This window comes from Mustela nivalis (assembly GCF_964662115.1).
Source record: "Mustela nivalis genome assembly, chromosome: 9".
Classification (NCBI taxonomy): domain Eukaryota; kingdom Metazoa; phylum Chordata; class Mammalia; order Carnivora; family Mustelidae; genus Mustela; species Mustela nivalis.
Window position 1 is genome coordinate 78,245,183 of NC_139028.1, and position 19,422 is coordinate 78,264,604.

The 19,422-nt window shown below is 55.8% G+C and overlaps 2 protein-coding genes across 5 annotated transcripts in view; both read right to left on the reverse strand.

The window, feature by feature from the left end:
• Positions 1 to 1,974: 1,974 nt before the first annotated feature.
• KCNJ11 (potassium inwardly rectifying channel subfamily J member 11) lies at positions 1,975 to 5,810 on the reverse strand. Of its 2 annotated transcripts, XM_082683255.1 has the most exons (2): positions 5,406 to 5,807; positions 1,975 to 4,699 (listed from the first exon to the last, which is right to left on the reverse strand). In XM_082683255.1, the coding sequence occupies exon 2, from the start codon at positions 4,485 to 4,487 to the stop codon at positions 3,543 to 3,545; it is 945 nt and encodes a 314-aa protein (XP_082539381.1). In that variant the 5' UTR covers positions 4,488 to 4,699; positions 5,406 to 5,807; the 3' UTR covers positions 1,975 to 3,542. The 2 variants fall into 2 exon arrangements, with proteins under 2 accessions (XP_082539381.1, XP_082539380.1); XM_082683254.1 differs by having other exon boundaries at positions 1,975 to 5,810.
• A 3,130-nt stretch (positions 5,811 to 8,940) lies between these two features.
• Positions 8,941 to 19,422, reverse strand: part of ABCC8 (ATP binding cassette subfamily C member 8) — a 45,025-nt gene continuing 34,543 nt past the window's right edge. For all 3 annotated transcript variants that reach the window (XM_082683248.1, XM_082683249.1, XM_082683250.1), the window contains 11 exons: positions 18,175 to 18,267; positions 14,311 to 14,413; positions 13,641 to 13,754; positions 13,209 to 13,329; positions 12,979 to 13,109; positions 11,992 to 12,070; positions 11,665 to 11,773; positions 11,174 to 11,277; positions 10,244 to 10,377; positions 9,731 to 9,793; positions 8,941 to 9,187 (listed from right to left, as the gene is read on the reverse strand). In XM_082683248.1, the coding sequence (XP_082539374.1) occupies positions 9,050 to 9,187; positions 9,731 to 9,793; positions 10,244 to 10,377; positions 11,174 to 11,277; positions 11,665 to 11,773; positions 11,992 to 12,070; positions 12,979 to 13,109; positions 13,209 to 13,329; positions 13,641 to 13,754; positions 14,311 to 14,413; positions 18,175 to 18,267 (1,189 nt within the window). In that variant the 3' untranslated portion in view covers positions 8,941 to 9,049. The remainder of the gene's footprint in view (positions 9,188 to 9,730; positions 9,794 to 10,243; positions 10,378 to 11,173; positions 11,278 to 11,664; positions 11,774 to 11,991; positions 12,071 to 12,978; positions 13,110 to 13,208; positions 13,330 to 13,640; positions 13,755 to 14,310; positions 14,414 to 18,174; positions 18,268 to 19,422) is intronic.

Below are 19,422 nucleotides of genomic sequence, written 5' to 3' on the forward strand. Positions count from 1 at the left end.
CTTCCCCAGCAATGATGGTGTCATGAGAAAAACTGGACTTGATCAAATGACGTAAAGAAGAATACACAGAGGCAGGGCTACCTGGTCTGTTTTGCTTCACCTTGAGTGCCGACGGTCGGGGGATGAGGAGTTTGGGACTTTGTGCTGCAAAGAATGGTACTTTCATGAAGTAGAGGCACGTGACTCATGAAAGCTAAGGAAGGCTTTGCGTGTTGTTGATCCATACTCCTGTACATTATTGCTTCTCCCAATGAAGGACATAAATCACACAGATGCCTAGTACTTCTATCACCTGTTCCACTCATTTGTATCAGTACCTGGAAGGACACAAGGTCAAGGGAAAGGCAGAAGTTCGCACTCCTTGCACCCAAGCTGGCCAGTCTAGGCACTCTGCCTTTCATACCAATCCAGAGTGGGGCTTTCCCAGAGGGGAAACAGGGGAGCGTGGAGGTAACACCTTCTTCCCTTTCCATGAAGGTATATATGATGCCCCAGGCAGGTGGACATGGCAAAGAGGATGCCAATAAGTGCAACAAATCCACTCTCTGGAACCCAATTGACTTTAACCCCATCACTCTGCCTTTTCCCAGCTCCTTTCAAGCTGGAACAGATCTGTTGTGCTTTAGACCTGCCCTTATCTGGGGTGAACATAACTTTGACATGCAGAATTTGTGTCTTCACACAACATAGGGTGTCTGATACCCGAAACTGGGGAGACCTCAGAGGTGAGCTCAGAGAGCTGTGGGGAACCAGGGGCTACTCTACTCCTCACCACCCCTAGGGAAGGATGTTGGGGAGGATCTCAAGTTTAGGATGGAGCTGGAAGGATGCCACCTGGGGAGATAAAGTGGGTCTTATAGAAACTGGGTGTGTCCTCTCCAGCAGAAAGTCTGTCAGGTCCCGGTGTCAGTCCTGGGCAGGTTTCTAGCATGGCTAGTGGGTTAGTTTTAGCATGGCTAGTGGGTTAGTTTTTCCAGACCAGGAATTCAGTTTCACTCTAGGACTATGGTAGCTTGGCTTCCCTTCCCTTTTGAGCTTAGCAGCTCCCTCCATGCCTGGAACTTTCCAGTTCCTCCCCGAGCTAAGCCTTAAAGCTAGGAGGTCTCTCTTAGGGGTGGAAAGACTGGGATCAGTGACTCTGATTTTCTGATCCAATAGCCAGCAGGTGGCTACTGTGGCCAGCAGGTGGCGCTGAGCCCTCAATTCTCTGGGTTCACCGTCACCAGCCATTTACCGCGGAGGGGGTGGAGGAAGGTTACTTTGAATGGGGTCCCAAGAAAGTTGCTGCTGAGCAGCTTCTCATTAAGGGAGTCTGGCCCCTCTCCTGGTCTTATGGACAGCCAAGCTGAGTCCCAGAAACCGGGCACTGTCTCCAGAACTCTGGGCTGACTGAGTAGCTTCTCCTTCTCTTCTAAACCACAAACTGGTTAACGTCGGGGGACTGTGTGGGTGCAGGATGGGGCAGCTTAGAGCTTGGACCAGCAGCAGCAACTTCCTGGCTCTTCAGCCCTGCCTCTGGAGTAGCCCAGGCCAAGCTCTCACTGATCCTGCTAAAGCCCACTGCAGACCCCAAACAGCAACAGTGATGCTGGCTTATTGTCCTATCATTCATTCGTTCATTCATTCATTCATTCATTCACTTAGCAACTTACTCAGTGCCAGGCACAGTGCTGAATCAGATATAGTCCCTGACCTCAAGTAGTCACAGACTTGGGCATGTCACAATCTCTTTCATTCGTGAAAGGAAGAGTTGATTGATGTGGTAAACTTAATTACTGTCTAATTTAAAAATAAATTGCCACAGCCCCCCAAACCTTCAGCACCCACCACTCTGACTGGTCAGCAGTCATCCACATCAAGACAAGACCCTCCAACAAAACAAAACAAAACAAAACAAAACAAAACAAAACAAAACAAAACCCTCCAGCAAAAAGATTACAACTCACTGAAGGCTCAGACTATCGGTAACACTTATTAGCAATAAAGTGTTTTTTAATTAAGGTACATACATTGTTTTTTTAGACATAATGCCATTGCACACTTAACAGACTACAGTATAGTGTAAACATAACTTTTATATGCGGCGAGAAACCCCAAAACATTGATTTGACTCTCTTTATCGCGGTATCTGTTCTGTTGTGGTGGTCTGGAACCAAACCTGCAATATCCCTGTACAGTAATGCATATGATGGGCCCACCTCTTCCCTGAGCACCCCACCTTCCAGCAAATCCCAGGAGTGGAGGTCAAGCTGAGGGCTCTAAGCCTGGTAGGTGCTCCAGAACTGAGATGGCCAGACAGGCTGGCAGGGCTGGGCGGGCTGAGGCAGAAAGCTCAAGTCTCTCTGAACTGGGTGCTAAGGGTCAACCTCAGGTCTTTTTTCTGGCCGCCTGGCTAGGATCTGTGGCACTTCTGGAAAGTGGGCAAGCAGCTGTCAGCCCTTGCCTTCCCTGTCCACCAGTGTGCCCCCTCCCTCCCCAGCAAGAACTGCCCAGCGTTTAGGGAGGTTTTATTGACAGCACAGAAGGCAGAATCCCCAGCAGGTGTATGTAGCTCTGCTCCAGGAGCCCTGTCTGGGGTCAAGCCCATAAGGACCAAAGGCCTCTTTGCATCAGAGGCCTCACTCACCCCCGGCAGCCCGAGCTTTCCAACATCTCCTTTTCTAGTGACCCAAAGACCCTTCACAGCCCCCTCTGGACAGATAGTGAGTGACAGTCACTGGTGGGGAGCCAGAGTTCAATCTGTATGTAGGCCCTCGACCTCTCTCCTCAGCCAGGAGAGACAGAATGGGGGCAGAGACAGAATGGGAGCAGGCAGGCTCAGCAGCCCCTCCCCAGAGAAGCCTTGCTGTCAGGGCACAGGGCAGGGGCACAGGGGCCCATCTCCTCTTTCCTGTGCCTGACCAAGGTTCAGCAGAGCTGCGTGTCCTCACACCACTTCCTCCTGATCTGGGTCGGCCTCAGGGAGGGGTGTCTGATCAGTTTCAGCCTTCCCTGTCTGTGTCGGTTCCACACCTCTAATTCTCCAGCTGGACTACACTCCTTCATTGATTGCTCTCCCCAGCTGGCAGGGCCCACCCATTAGGCCATCTCTTCTTCAGGGACCAAGAGTGGCTGGTCGTCTCTTGGGGTCACCAAAACAGAGCAGTAGGTTGCCAATCCGGGGACTGTTCCTCCCCTGCCCAGGCCTGCAGTCAGTTGATCATGGGGAGGCAGAACTGGCGGGAGACCCAACTTTAGGGTCCAACACTTCCCACAGCTTCCCCAGTCTGGGGACAGGGGTGGTGGGGGGGTGAGCCAGTCCCGAGCTGGGGAGGAGCAGAGACAAAAATAACCCAGCACAGGCTTCCTCTGAGGCCAGAAATAGAGTAGTGACAAGTGCCTTGTAACACCATGGGCTAACAGCAGGGGGGAGGCTGAGCTGAAGAGGGCCCAGCCTCACACCAGGACCTGGCCTGGCAAGGGGCCCACACCACGCCCACCCTACATACCATACACACGGCCTCTGTGCACACAAGCAGTGTGGGGGCCTGAGCGACCAGGGCTCAGGACAGGGAATCCGGAGAGATGCTGAACTTGGGTTTGGTCTTGGCCACAGCCACGCTGCGCTTGCGCAGGGGGCCACGGGAGGAGGCGAGGGTCAGGGCGTCTAGCAGACTGCGGTCCTCATCAAGCTGGCGGGCCGTGCAGAGCGGCGTGGGCACTTTGATGGTGTTGCCAAATTTGGAATAGTCCACGGAGTAGCGGCCATCCTCCTCGGCCACGATGGGTACAAAGCGCTGGCCCCAGAGGATCTCGTCGGCCAAGTAGGAGGTGCGGGCCTGGGTGGTGATGCCTGTAGTCTCCACCACACCTTCCAAAATAACAATGATCTCGAGGTCTTGGTGGTGGTGCAGGTCAGTGGGCGCCAGGTCGTAGAGTGGGCTGTTGGCGTCAATGACGTGGTAGATGATGAGAGGAGCCACGAGGAAGATGCTGTTGCCCCCCACACCGTTCTCCATGGGGATGTCCACCTGGTGGAGGGGCACCACTTCGCCCTCGGGGCTGGTGGTCTTGCGCACCACCTGCATGTGGATGGTGGCACTGATGATCATGCTCTTGCGGAGGTCACCCACGCGCAGCATGAAGCAGAGGCGGCCGTGGCGCACTGCGATGACAGCGTGCTTGCTGAAGATGAGGGTCTCGGCCCGCCGATGGGCCTGGGCCGTCTTCATGAAGATGCAGCCCAGCATGATGGCATTGATCATGAGCCCCACGATGTTCTGCACAATGAGGATCAAGATGGCTAGCGGGCACTCCTCGGTCACCATGCGCCCGCCAAAACCAATGGTCACCTGGACCTCAATGGAGAAAAGGAAGGCAGAGGAAAAAGAGTGGATGCTGGTGACACAGGGCACAACGGTGCCCTCGTCAGGGGCCAGGTCACCGTGAGCGAAGGCAATGAGCCACCAGACCATGGCAAAGAGCAGCCAGCTGCACAGGAAGGACATGGTAAAGATAAGCAGCGTGTGTGGCCACTTGAGGTCCACCAGCGTGGTGAATACGTCCTGCAGGAATCGGCCCTGCTCTCGGATGTTCTTGTGGGCTACGTTGCAATTGCCGTTCTTAGACACGAAGCGGGCCCTCCGCTCTCGGGCTCGGTACCGGGGCTCCGCGGGGTCCTCTGCTAGCCGCGTCAGCACATACTCCTCAGGGATGATGCCTTTTCGGGACAGCATGGCTCCAGCAACCACCGGGGAGAGGCTTCCCCCATGGGGGGCGCTCCCCTGACCAAGCCTTGGGCCTCACGGTGGGGTTTCCTCCGCGGGGAGCCCTTCCACTGCGGGACCACCCTCAGTCTGTGCTGGCCTCACTTCTCAGATGCTGCCTCAACCAGACTCCTCCTCACCTCCGACTGGCCTCTGCCTCTTTAAACCAGCCTCACACCTGGGCCCGCCTGCCCACTGCCTAGTGAGCCTCCTACCAGGCCTGGGCCTGCTCCCCACCTCGCCTGAATCTCAGCTCAACTCTCTCCCACCACGGACTTTCCCTGGGCCTCCCGCCGAGGCTCCTTCTCCCCACCTGGGTTTCCTTCTCAACCCACCTCCTCTACCTTGGAACTTAGCACCTCTGGATCTTCCCAACTCGCCAGACCTCACACAACCCCCACCGTTTCTCCCGCCTCACTCACTTCTGCTCTCGGGCCCCCTTCCAAGCTCCAGCTTCATATTTTGACGACCCCCCGTCTCGCCTCCAGGTATGCCCCCTTTTCTACCCCACCCTCCGCAGCGCCCCCGCGGCCGGTCGGATCCCCCTCCAGCTCTGTCCTTTCTGTCTCCTTGGGATCCTGCGCCCTCCAGAGTCACCACTCCACCCGACTCCACTCCAGATCCCCTCGCCCACAGCGCAACCTGGCCGGGCTCACTCACGGTCGCGGCCTCTCGGCTCCTCGCCGGCCCACGCAAGCCGGCGCCGCGCCCCCGCCCGGCGCTCCGCTCCGTCCTGCCCCGCCCGCTCGTCGCCGCAGCACCTGCTCCTGCTCCTCAAGCCGCAGCCGTGGCCTCCCCGCCCCCACTGCTGCCCGGGCTTCCCAGCGGGTCGTCCTTTCGTTCGTGCGTCCGTCCGCCTGTCTGTCCGTTGGTCCGCTGAGACCGACCTGTACTAGATGGGGGCAGAAGATTGAGGGCGGGGGCGCCGGAGGAATGGAGTGGGGGACCGGAGCCGCCAGGGGGAGCCCGACCTATTCCTGAGCTGGAGGAGGGGCGGGCACGGGCTCAAGCCCCGCCCCTTGTCATTCACACCCACCTCCACGCCCCGCCTTCCTGTTACAAATTCTGTGTGGCCGGGAAGGTTTGCCCAATCAGAGGGACAAAAAGAGGTTCCTCCTGCCCACGCGGGGACAGGGAGGGGCGCCGCGACCCGCCCTTTCAGTCTGAGGACTGCAGCCTCAGTTGGCTTGCCTTTCCTCCTCCAATTTCCCATTCTCAGGGGCGCCAGTATGCACCTCTCGTGCAGCACTGGGCTTTGCAGGTTCCCAGCGAGAGGAGGCTCTGAGGAGCTGCGTCACCAAACCGGTGACAGCAAGAGGTTAGGTGGCCTGAGGATTCCTCAACTGACTGCTTCTTCTCTTTGGGGATGTTCTTAATCTCTTCTGAGTCGTAGATCTTTTGAGAATTTGATGAAAGCCACGGACTTCCTCCCCAGAAAATAATGGATCTTAACTAGCCACTGTCGGAACAGATTCGCAAAAGCCCAGAAGGCTGGGTGGTTGCATCTTTTTAATCATTCCACAACTACGCCCCTGTATTTTAAAGAGAGTTTGAGCTACGGACACTTGCTTTACACCTCCTTACACCTGCTGCCTGGTCTCTTAAACCTTAGGTAATGGGAGGAACGTGGGTCTGAGGGGCTGTATTAGAGTTGGCTTGGGAACTGGTGGACTCGAGCTCTTGACCCGAACATGAGTGGTGCTTCTACTGCAGGCATCAGTCTAGGGTTGCCCTGTGGCTTGGGCCCCAGTTCTCAGCTGAGAGAGAAAACCTGTTGGGTCTCTGTTGTTGGGACAGTAATGGCCCCATCCCCCCTCTGAGGTTCAGATATTTATGTAGCCCTGACCCATGTGTGTTCATTTGTTGGAGTGGGAGCATGAGGCAGGGCCCCAAGATAGGGACAGTGGGGATATGGACCACAGTGGGGCACATGTGATTTTCATATTGAGTTTTCCTTTCTGTCTCATAGTCATCTGTAGGCAGAGTCAACACTGTTACTCAGGGTAAGTGTGAGCTTGGACTGTATTAACAAAGATGTAGTCCCTAGAGTAGGGAGGGGAGAACAGGATGATCAGAGTGGGAGAGTTGAAGGAGACAGGGTTACACAGGAAAACTCTGAGGCAACTACATCTGTTCAGCCACTGGAAAAGGAGCCTTAGAGAGCCCCCTAGGGAGTTTGGGCACTAGTGGAGAAACCCCAGGAGTCCAATGAGGATGGACTAATAGTTTTATGTGACCCAAAGTATAGAACCAGTATAGTCACTGAGTGGAACGGAGGCAGGCTGTGATTTCACATATGCAAGAGTCAGTTCTAATAACCAGAGATGACCCATATCTTTGGAGTATCCAAGTCAAAGTTGGCAGGCCATCAGGGATACTATAGAGAGGTTTGGGCCAGAATGGCCTTGGGCATCTCTGTAAGACTTCAGTATGGACATTGCCCTATTCCTGCTACTTCCCTTCAATCCTGTGGGGTGTAGTGGGCACAAGGTGGGGGTGGGGTTAGGAATCTTCTCCTTTCCCAGGCCCTGCTCTTAGGCGGCCTTTCGGTAGAGAGGGTGGCCCCTAGAGACATCTTAGAGCTGGAAAGGCAAGGCCCTGCCTCACAGCGTGGCCCTGAGGCCTCAGCTATTACCTGCTCTGCCCTTCCTAGGAGGGTGGGCCCCTTACCCAAAGAGCTCAGCCTCCTGCCCTCCTCCATCCTTACCTTCTTATAGTCAGCTCCCCCAAATACTGAATTTGTCAGCTCCTTTCTCACTCAGAAACCTTCTCCACTTCCCTTTTGTTCATGGGCTTATCCCAGACTCCTTATCCTGGCATTTAAGGCCCTATGATCCTATGCCCCCACCCCCTGCCCCATGGGCCATTTTCTCTAACTCTGCCTGTCTCATTCCCACCTTTCTCATGCCCAAATCACATCTTGCCTCCCCTAGGCAGCCTACCAGTTCTTACAGAATTCTCACCTCCTGATTCCCTCTGGCTCTTGAAATATCCAAAAGGTCTCTGTTGGGCCTCTCTCCAGTGACTGGAGGGTTGTCCTTACATTGCTCTGATCCCATAGCAACCAAGAGGGACACAGTCCTAAGACACCTGGTTCTGCACCCTAGAGCTGGGATAGCCAGTACTGGAGTCAATGTGAAAATGATTAAAACGTGATATGATTAAAACGTAAATGAGCACCTGCCATTTCTGCGCTCGGGGAGCTATGCATTCCTGCTTTATGATGCTGAAGGAATCTAAGGATATCTGTTGTTTTGATCTCCCCAGTGTCTGGGTCTCAGCATCTCCAGACACTACCTGGGTGACTTGTGGTATATGCATCGTGCTTCCCTCTGAAGGACCACCCTCCCTCCATTCTGAATGCCTCTCCGTGGGTGCCACAGATGGGGACATGTGATCTGGGCCTAGCCAGTCAGTGTAGCCCATCCCTCTGACCACAGTGCTTGGGTAGAGGTAGGGGTATGACCTAACTTGGTCCATTGAAATTTGCTCCCAAGAATTTTGCTGGTACTCTTTTTCAGAGTGGTAGGGTATAAACTGGAGGGGCAAGTGGCCATTTGTCATCATGGAGGGAGGGGAAGAAAGAACCCAGAAATGGAAACACATGCTTGTGGTCAGACGGCTAGATCCAGCCATGCCTGAAGTAGTACACCTCCAGGCCTTCTTCATCACATAGGGTAATAAATTCCAGTTTTTAGGTAAGCCCCTTTGAGTTGGGTTCCTGTCATTTGTCATGGAAGTGGTACTAATCCAGGGTACCCCACAATTTTAATCCAAGATATATAGTGAGAAGGAAGGGGGCTATTTTGTCTAATGAGATAATCACAAAAAATGTGATAACCCTTGTTACAGACTGAATTGTGTCTGCCCCCCCCATCTATTTGTTAGAGCCCTAAATTCCTGTTGATGTCTCCCAGCATGACAGTATTTGGAGATAGGGCCTGTAAAGGAGGTAATTAGGTCCTTAGGAGAAACCAAACCTATGACACCTTGATCTTGGACTTCCTGCCTCCAGATCTGTCAGAGGACATTTCTGTTTAAGTCTCTTCGGCCGCAATTTTGTTATGCCTGAGCAGACTACTGCAAACCTCATTTCACAGATAAGAAAATGCACTTCTGGCCACACTCACACAGCCTCATGTCCACCGGACCTACAGGCCACCCTGTCCCTGCCCACCAGACCTGAGGCCTCCAGTAGGAAACAATCAATCTCTTTATTTACAAGTGATTTACAGTTAGAAAGCCCCAGAGGGAGAAGGCGCGGGGGAGGCTGGGGCACGGGGTGGCACTTGGGCTCCAGGGGCTCATTTGTCCGCACGGACAAAGGAGGCAAAGACGCTGTCCTTCCGGCTGAGCAGCTTCTCTGGCTTGTCGAACTCAAGGATGGCGCCACGTTTCAGGACAATCACCAGGTCTGCAGTCAGGATGGTGTGCACGCGGTGCTGGGTGGGGCAGGGGGTGCTGGTCAGGGTGGCGGGGTGGGGGGTGGTAAAGGGAGGGGCGGCTGAGGGTGTCCCTCCTGCAGTTCAGGGGAGGAGGCATGTAGATGGAATGTCCCATCTCTGTGGCCACTGCCCTTCCCTGGGGTGGCTGTGACCCCAAGCACTCTGTCCACTCATGATACCCTCTCCCCTTACCAAGTCTCAGCTCTGCTCTCACCTCTGGGCTTCAAGACTCAGAGATCACCTCATAGCCCAACCCCTACTACCTATAGAGTAGGTAGCCTAGCCTAGCTTCTGGGACCTTGGGGTAGGGGCGGGCCTTGGAACCTGGGGAAAGAGAGGGGGATCTGAGGGAAGTCCTCACCCACCCCATTTCCTGCGGTCCAGGTTCCCTGCAAGCCCTCCAGATTCTGCACCGTCACTTCAGGGGCTTCTCCTGATTACCAGGCCCAGGTGAGTGTGGTGGCTGCCCTCTGATGGCAGCCTCTAGCGGCCAGCCCTCTCTCTGGGTGTGGCCCTGCACCGCAGCAAGGGGCCCCTTACCGCAATGGTGACCACGGTGCGATCTGCGAAGGCCGTCATCACCACCTTCTGGAGGATGTTTTCCTGCCAGGAGGGAGCAATACTGGTTGGCTCATCTGCCTCGGGGATAGGGTTTGGCCTGGCTTTGGGGACGGGGGCCTACAGCTGCAGTCCGTCTCCCATGGGAGATCAATCCTAGCCTACGCCTCCCTCCATCTGTCTGGTCCTTGTTTCCATAGGACCAACCAAGTTCTAGCATTCAGGGGCTGGGCTCAGGCTGTTGGGGGCTCAGCTCTGTGTGTGTGTGTGCTGTGCATGTGTCTGGCTGGGCTGTGTGGCAGGTGATGAGTGTGAAGTTTCTGTGAGTCTCTTGTGTGTTTGTGAGCTAGAAATGTGCCCCAGCCCTCTCCCTTTCAAGGTGCCCTTGATGTTAAAGATGACTTGAGTTTTGGGACCACTTTGTGCAAATTTCACCCTAAGACCCCATGATATCTCCCTCCAAGACCCCACCCCACGGCTGTGCTCCTGACCGACCGTGGCCATGTCGATGGAGGCCGTGGCTTCATCCATGATGAAGATGCTGGTCTTCCTCACAAAGGCCCGAGCCAGGCAGAACAGTTGCCTCTGGCCCTGGCTGAAATTCTCCCCGCCTTCCGTGATGATGGCATCTGAAATAAACAGCCCCGGGGAGGCAGAGTGGGGCTGAGTTAGTCTGGTGCTGGGAGTTTAGTAGTAATGGCTTAAGGGCATTAGGAAATGTATGTACAGGGCAAATATGCACGGGTGTGTCACGAGGCCGGGGGTGTGCAGGGCGGCTGCACTCGACCTAATGACACAGGTGCCATCTGCAAGGATTACAGAGAAGAGTGCTCTCTGCAGGAGAGCGCGGCTGTGGTCCCGGGTTGTTTGGAGAGGGAGCCTGTGCACTGAGTGTGTGGGTGCTGGAGCTGTGTGAGGGCACCAGTGGTGTGAGTCTCTGAAGCCAAGGCTTGGCTGGCCCACACTGCCACGGGGGCTGTGGCAAATACATCAAGACCCTGCTGTCCTCTGCAGGGGGCGGGGACAGAGTCTTCCCTGTACCCTGGAGGAGTGACCCCTGCCTGGGATGTCCCCTTCTGTCCTCTCCTTCCTCGGGGCAGAGCTGGGCAGGCTGGTGGCAGCCATGGGCAGGGCAAAATACACTGGACTTGCAAGCCGTGTCTCACAGTGACAACTGCTGTCACCCCTCCCCCCTCCCCAGTTTCCTCTGGAGAAGTTAGCCCCTGAACTGACCAGTCGTGTGGCTTGGGACAACTCACGTGACTTCTCTGGGCTTCTGTAAGGTAAAAGGGCATACAGGATAGTGTCTGGGGTCCTGCCAGACCCTAGACCAAACCCTGGGCAAACTTCAGACACGGGCGTGAGTTTTTTCTCCTAGCCCTCCGATGTCCTCGAGTGCTGTCCTGTTGCTCCCCGAGTAGTTACCCAGGCCTCCGGGCAGCGCCTTCACCACCTGCTTCAGCTGGGCGATCTCCAGCGCCTCCCACAGTGTGCTGTCAGAGCACTTCTTCTCCGGGTCCAGGTTAAATCTGGAGGGGGTCACAGAAAGCCCCTTAGAGAGGGAAGCAGGGTGCTGGCTCATCCCCGGGGGCCGGCAGAGGTCAAGGCTGGGGAAGGGAGCAGTGAGTGAGAACTGATGGCTTCAGAGTGCCTGGCTAAAGGTAGGGGGGCAGCAAGCCAGGGAGCTGCCTCTACCAGCGCCCACCTGGGGCTCACAGGAGAGAGAAAGGCCCAAGGGTGGAAGTGTGAGGGACCAGGCCAGCCCACAGTGCCCAGAGCCTGAGCAGGGCTGCCTGCCCTGCAACGGGTACCCAGCTGAGGGCTCTGGGCCTCGCCCACCAGCCCTCCTTGCACTCCAGCTCCCAGACGCCCGAGCCTGGGACGGCGTGGTGGACCGCAGGAGTGTTGGGGCTCACCGGATGGTGCCGCTGAAGAGGACGGGGTCCTGCAGGATGATGGAGAGGCGGGAGCGCAGGGTGTGCAGTGGCAGTTTGGCGATGTCAATGCCGTCGATGATGATGCGCCCTGTGTGGAGACAGTAACACAGGTGGGACATGAAAGAGTCGGGGGAGTGGGTGGTGCCAGGGGCAGGTTCAGCCTGGGAGCATGGGTCCCATGGAGGATGTGGTGGGGGGTGGAGAGGCAGTGATTGCTGGGCTTCCTGTGACATCTGACCATACACCAGGACTGGGGTCCTACCTGGTGGCTGCGGGCACACGTGGGGTGCCTGTCACACCACTCACCTTCGAACATGTCCACCATGCGGAAGAAGGCGAGAGAGAAGGAGGACTTCCCACTGCCTGTGCGGCCACAGATCCCAATCTGGAAAGAGGAGCAGGGACACGGTGAGTACCTGCTGGTGCTCACTCCGGGCTGTGCGGGCACCGGAGCTCACAGCATCTCTTTGTCCTGCCTTTCTGACTAGCTTCTTTTTGGCTAGGGCTGGGTTCTGGCTTTGGGCTTGCTTTCTGGGTCCAGAGGGACCTCTCATGGGGACCCGCAAGCAAGTGCAGGGCAAGATGTCCATTTCCCTGGGCCTGGGTGTCAGACTTGCTGTGCCTGGTACGGGGCTGCAGGGGAGCTGGGGACAGTGGTGCAAAGTCTATGTGTGTGGGTAAGGGACGGGGGGCCCGGGAGTGGCTCATTGGGGTTTACAGGGGTGTATCTGTGTGCCATGCCTTAAACTGAGGTCATCTCTGACCCCATGGCTTCCCGGCCCACGGTACCAAAGGAAAAGACAATAAGGAACCAGTACAAAGACAGAAATGACGACCCAGAAGGACGAGAAAGGTAGGGGACAGATGGGAAGGGCCAGAGGCAGGGAGAGAGGAAGATCTAAATGTCAGGGAGAGTGAAATCAACAGCCACAGACAAAGACAGAGGGACAGAGACAAAGAGACAGAAGGAAGGGAGCCCTGTCAGAGCAGGGGTGGGGTGTGAGGAGGCAATCCATCAGAGAGTTGGGTCAGAGTGCCAGGCCGCGGCTCCCTCCGCAGGACAAGCGAGGGGCCTCACTGTCTGTCCCAAAGACTTGCTCTGAAGGTCAGGGGCAGTGCCCGGGGAGAGCAGCCAGGGAATCTGGGGTGTCCGTCTCCTGGGTGGGTGAGTGAGGGCAGCGGAAGGAGCACGGAAGAGGGAATGGGGGAGAGGTGGTCCGACCCTTGTCAGTGTGAGGGACCCACGGGCTGACTGGGGGGGCCGCCCCGCCCTCCGCCCTGCAGCCCACTGACCTTCTGTCCCGGGGAGATGAGGGCATTGACGTGCTTCAGCACCGGCTTCAGGGAGCTGTCGTAGCGCACACTGAGGTTCTGGATCTGGATCTTCCCTTGGTCGGGCCAGTTCTTCGGGATGAGGGAGGGCGCTGGGGGCCAGACCGGGGCTCAGCCGGCCGATTCAGGTGGCAGCCGGTATCCAGGAGGGCCCCCCTCCCCCTGACGCGCCCCTCGTCCGGGCCTCTCACCCAGCAGCCCCTCGTAGCTCTCCGCTTCTGTTTTCAGGAGCCCGTGGATGCGCTTCACGGCCCCCAGCTGGATCTCCATGTCGGCCAGGTTCCTCACCATCCAGTTGAGGTAGTTGGAGACCTGCGGGGAGTCAGCGAGCGCTTGGCCCAACCCCGGCCACCAGGATGGCTCTTCTGTGTGGGCCGGGGGCCCTCAGTATCTTCTGCTGGCTCTTCAGGGGTCTCCCTTGGAGGCCCAGGGGGTTACAACGAACATGGATCCTGACTCACTACCCGTCTGGGGCCCTGGCCCTGGGTTAGCCCTCCTACCCACAGGGTCTTGCCTGCATCAGACTCACAGGAGCTTGGGGTAGGGCCTGGAGGGCGTCTCTGAGATTCCCCGAGTGCTGACATCTGAGCCCTCCGCTGTCCCGGTCTGCTGCTGCTACTCACCATTAGGGCATAGGTAAGGCCCAGGCCCACCAGGCCAGCCGAGAGCTCCCTGTGCAGGGAGTTGGAGATGGAGGTCACGGCTGCGATGAGGACCACACAGGCACCGATGTACTCCTGTGGAGGGAGGCGACCCGGTGTGGGCCCTCAGGGGTCGAAGCCACAGGGCCCCCCCAATGCACCTCACTCCCTTCAGGGAGGGGAGAAACTCAACAGAAACTCTACCCCAGCCCAGCAACACACCTACATGTCATCAGACATGCAGGAGGCCTTGAGGGCTGGAGCCCCAGGAGACAATGTGTGCACACGTTTCTGGGGCCCACCCCCAGCCATCTGCGCAGGCCTGACCAGGCAGCCTCCCCAGCTGGCCTACACAGGTCTTACGGCCCGCTTCAGACACACACTCGTCACAGTGGAACACACAGCTCTTCTGGCTACTGGTGCACACCTCAGGTGCACAAGCCGCTGGGCGGGGATGGGGAAGAGGAGGCTCTGGCCAGACACAGGGAGGGAAGCCGGTCTGGGAGAACAGGAGGACCTGTATGCACACGCGAGCTGCGATCCCACCCTCTCTTCCTGCCATCTCGTCCGTGTTTGGCCCTTGTTCTGGCTCCACATCCCTATCAGAAGCCCTTGTCTTGGGGCCCGGGGGTTGGGGGGTGGGTGGACTTGCCATACGGACTTCTAGCCATCTGTTAGCAGCCGTGAGGAAGAGGGAGGCGATGTTATTGGAGTCCGTATATTCCAAGAGCTTCTGCTGGAACTTAGCCTCATACCTGGGGGGAGGATGGGGAGGGTCTGAAGGTTACATGGCCCCCAGGCCTCTCTTTACTTACAGAGAAGCAGCCAGGAAACATGCCGTGTCTGACCATCTGTAGTCCATTCCCCTCCGGTGGGCCCTCCCAGGACCCTGCTGCTTGATTCAGACTTGTCCAGACTCCCACCTACTTTAAACTCCTGCTTTCAGCCCAAGACCCATTCCTTTCCCTAGGGTCTCGCTATTACAGTAAAACACCTTCTGACCACCTACACGACCAGGCCAGAAACCGAGGAATCATCTGGATTCACAACCAATCCCTCTATAAGACTTCTCACTTCTGCCTCCAAAGTAGGCCTTGCTTCTGCCTGCCTCTCTCCTGCTTGCTGTCCACCACAAACTCACCGGGCCTACTGCGTCAGCTTCCCCGTAGGTCTACCTGTGGTCTCCCCTGCTCTGCTGACAGCAGCCGGCATGATCTTTATAAATCATAAATTACATCCCATCTCTCTCCTGCTTAGAATATCAATGGCTCCGAGGCCAAAGAGCCAGCTCCTTGCCGGGAGCTTGTGGGAGCTCCCTCCATGCCACAAATCCCCTTGCTCACTGCTTTGCAGCCACAGAAATTACAATAACTTATTATTTGCCCTTTCTCAGTTTCGTCACAATACCAAGATCTTTCTCACCCCAGGGCCTTTCCCGCGCTGTCCCCTTGGCCTGGAAATGCTTTCTCCTCCGCTCTTCACAAGGCTGACTCCTCTCAGCCTTCAGGCTTTACCTCAAATGACATCTCCCCAGGGTGGCCTTTCCCGGACTGTTGTTCTCCCTTTCTGCAACCTGTTTGTTTCATAACCTCTGTTCATGTGTTCATTTCTCTAGCTGCTCATCTCCCTCACGAGACTGTAAACTTATGGGAATGGAACCCACGGCTGTTTTGTTCACAGGGCATCCCTAGCACCTGGCACTGTCAATAAATACTTGCTGAATGAATAAATGGAACCTTCCTTGACCCTCTAAGGTAGATGGGATCTCTCTGTACAAGGAAGGAACTCTGGAGACTTCTTTCCTTCGCTTGTGCCCTTATCACGTTCTGCTTGCATTACTTTGAGTGGACTTGGTTTTTCTCTCTCCGTAGCCTGGGCTCATGGCCTCACTCTCCTTGGCCAGCCCCTCACCCCAGGCTGGCTTAGGCCGGGCCTAGAGGAGGTGGCAGAGAGCGCTTGTTTCTTGATGAGTGAAGGAACAAATCGAAGCCAAAGCTGTCTTAGCACTGGCCTTAGGGAAACAACGGGGGATGCGGAGGGCTCAAGACAAGTCGAACCGTGCATTTGCTTTTCACTCTTGCAAGGCGTTTGCTCTGCTTTGATTACTTCTGGGTGGAGGGGCTGTGTCTGAGGACAGCCCAGTGAGTCTTTGAGGTGCGAGAGTGTGTATGATTGCACAGCCACGTTGGTGTGATGTGGCTGAGGCAAGTGTGCAGCCCCATGTGAAGGCTGTGAATGAGCCCGTGAGAAGCTGTCTGCCTGCGTGTGCATGTGTGTGTGGCGGGCAAGCCTGAGGGATGGGTGTGTGTGAAGGTGTGTAGGAGGTGTGGCTCTGGGGATAGGTGTGTGATGATGTGAGGAACGTGGAGTGTCCCAGCGTAGGGCCATGCAGACTTTGGATTCTTAGCCTTCTTACTTAAGGGCTGTGTGTCAGGACCAAGACTCAGTTTCCTCACTAGTAAAATGGGGACAATAATTGTTCCCACCTGGGCTGAAATAGCCTCTGAGCCCAACACTGAGTCGGGGGCTGAGGTACCCTGGAAACTTTTCTGGGAAAAGACAGGGCTTGCTAGAGAAGCCAGAAGGTCCCAGAGGCCTGGGTTCCAGGCCTAGCACTGGCTCTGACCATGTGCGTGACCTCAGGTTGGTGACTCAGGCTTGTCTGTTGAGCGTGGCTGCTCGAAGCCATGTCAGGGGGCTTCTGTGAGCATTCAGTGCGATAACACACACAGAGCCCTTAGCACAGTGCCTGGCATGTGTTAGGCACACAATCAGTGAATGCTAGTCAGCTCTCAGCAGGGCAGGCTGCTGGGCAAAAGCCAATGAATTAAACACACACAGGGAGGACCAAAACCTCCTTCATCCACATGTAAAGATCTCCCAGTGTGTCAGTGTAGAGGGCATGGGAGGCCTCACCGGGCAGCGGCTCCCCTGACTGACCACAGGGAACGGGAGGTGGCATCCTCTCAGATCCTACGGAGAGGGTCTGGCCCTCTGGAGGAGAGGCACAATCCCTCTGCCCCAGGCCCAGCCCGAAGGCTGCCGGGACAGCCTGTGTAAGAGCAACAGTACTAAGGCTGAGTAGAGGCCAGGCCTGGGAGTGGCCCAAGAGTCAAAGGACCTGGAAAGTGTGGGCTTGAGACAGGAAGGGGGCTCGGAGGAGACCTGAGCGTCATGCCAGGTTCCAAGGGGCTTCTGTGCGGAAGGCAGCATAGGCCCGTCTAGGGAGCAGAGCCAAGGCCAGGTCAGAACTCTGTGTCACTTTGCTTTACTCAGACAAGACCCCTAAGAGGACATTTCACTGGCACAGATGGCCCAGGGAGTGAATGGGGCCACAAGTGCTGCATTGGGGGCCTGGGCACCTCTCCTAGAGCTTTGGGGCTTGGAGGGAGGAGATACAAGCCTCCTGGAATTCTCTTGGCTGGTCTTTGAGCCCTAGGGTTACTCCTGGACATGGGACTTGGTGTCGCATGCTTACTGTCACACCCTACACAGCTGTGTCATCCTAAAAATAATCTGGAATCACTCTCTGAGTGAGGCGTACAGACCAGAGTCCAAGTATCTGGGGCAGGGGCCTTTGGACTATTTTTTGAGATGCTCAAATACATCAGACGGAGGCTGGGGCAGGGAGCAATGGCCCGTCTACTCCCCAGGTGACCTCAGATTCTCTTGTCCAGCCCAATGTCATGATCAAGGGTAGGAAGCAGGGGCATTGAAGTTTTGGGGGGGAATTCCCCCAGCTCGGTGAACTTTTCTTTACCCTTTGATGCTGGCTCCAACAACATCTCCTCCATGAAGCCTTGGGTGAGTGCCTCCCTTCTATGATCCCATAGTCTGCACTCCCCTTTCTTTCTGACTACCTGTCATGTGGGTTTCTCCTGACCGGCTCAGAGCTGGGATTATAAATGCCTCCAGGACAAGGGCTCATCTGACTCATCTCTATCTTTTTAGTACCTGGCTTGGGTTTTAGCTCAGTACCTGTTTACAGAATGAATGGACAGATTCAAGTCCAGGCTTTAGAGGACCTTGCACAGGAGGGGCTATGCAGTCCCTCTGAGCCTCAGCTTCTTTACTTTGGAAATGGGAATAACCACATTGACTGTCTTGGACTGCAGTGCAGAATGAATGAGACTGGCATGTTAATTACAGTGTCCAAGTCACTGGCGATTCTCAGTACCAGATGGCCTCAGGGCTGGCTCACATGATGGAAAACCCTTTCAAGTGTGGATATGTGAGCAATACTTTCAGCTTTGTTTCTTTTTATGTCCTGCCTTAGTTCACAGAGGCTCTGGACTTGGCTGCAGGGCTGAGATTTTCCTCTCTGGGTCAAACAGTGGAGCCCACCGGACCTGACCCACTGGGGGACATTGTTGAGGCTGCGGGGCCTGAAGAGGGGTTGGGAGACGCGTGTTCCAGGCCTTCCTAAGCCAAACCCTGACACCCAAATCACATGACCCATGGCCCCTGCCCCACCCCACCCACCCCACCCACCCCCACCTTGGGGTAAATCTGGTACCTGAAGGCCCGGATGGTGGTGAGTCCTTCCACGGTTTCAGCAAAGTGGGAGAGCAGGGGGAGCTGCGTGGTGTCGTCCAGCTGCTGCAGGTCCCTGTGCAGGGAGCAGAGCAGAACGGTCAGAAGGGGGATACAGGACTCAGCCTGGATCTGAATCCCAGCTCCCCCTGCCCAACCACTGGGTGAGCAAATGTCTTCACCTGTCCAGGTCTCGGCATCTCCCCTGTAGAGAGAGGGAAGCCAGCGGTACCACCCCAGCAAAATGCTCAAACAGCATGCCAGGGCAGGCGCTGTGACTGTGGGCACCATTTGCCTCCCATGTGTGTCTGTCCCTCACTCTGCAGTAAGGCAGGGCAGGCGTGGTGGGTTCTCTCTCACGAAGGGTGGGGTGGGGCGGCAGGGAGCAACCTGAACCTTGAGACGCTAGCGAAAGGAGCAGAAAGACCTAACGCAAAGCTTCCAGCCCCTTCCGGCTAACCACAATCAGTTCAGGCACATCACGGGCCGGTATCTACAAGGGGAAATGCCAGAGGTTTCCACGGCAACAAGGTTGCCCCCTGGTCCCCACAGCTGCTCCTTGACAAGCACATCAGTGCCAGGGAGATCAGGCTGGGATGCGGGAGTAAGCGTTCCTGAACAGACTGTCCCCAGGGCAGAGTGGATGCCTGGGGCACAGGGTGGTTTCTCTGGCAGAAGGAATGAACTTTGTAAAACAGCTTGTACAGTGCTTACAAAGCCACAGTGATCTGTGAACACTGATGGGCTCCTTCTGGGTGCTACACTATCCAGCATACAAATTGTGATCCACATGGGCAATGTAACTGTGATCAAAATGTATCTAAATTTAATTGTTTGTATTGATAATCGGCATTTTGGCTCCAGTTACTAATCAACTATGTACACTTGGAAAAGGTACTTAAGCTTTTGATTATAACCTGTGGTAAGAAATGCATTTCATACTCCAAATCAGTGCGCGCGCGCGCACACACACACACACACACACACTCCTACACGACCCAAACAAAGGTTTCATGAAGCAAAACTTACTGATATTCTGTGCACACAGTCCGACATGCTCTGTCCAATTTCATTTGTTACAAATGCTGGCTGTGATCTATGATACTGATTTCATGACCCCCTGATAGGTTGCACCTGGCAGTTTGATAAGCGCTGGTCTAGAAATTCTTTCAGATTCTCCTGACAATCATTTGGACCTATGAGTTTAACAGAATCACTCCCAGAAAGAACT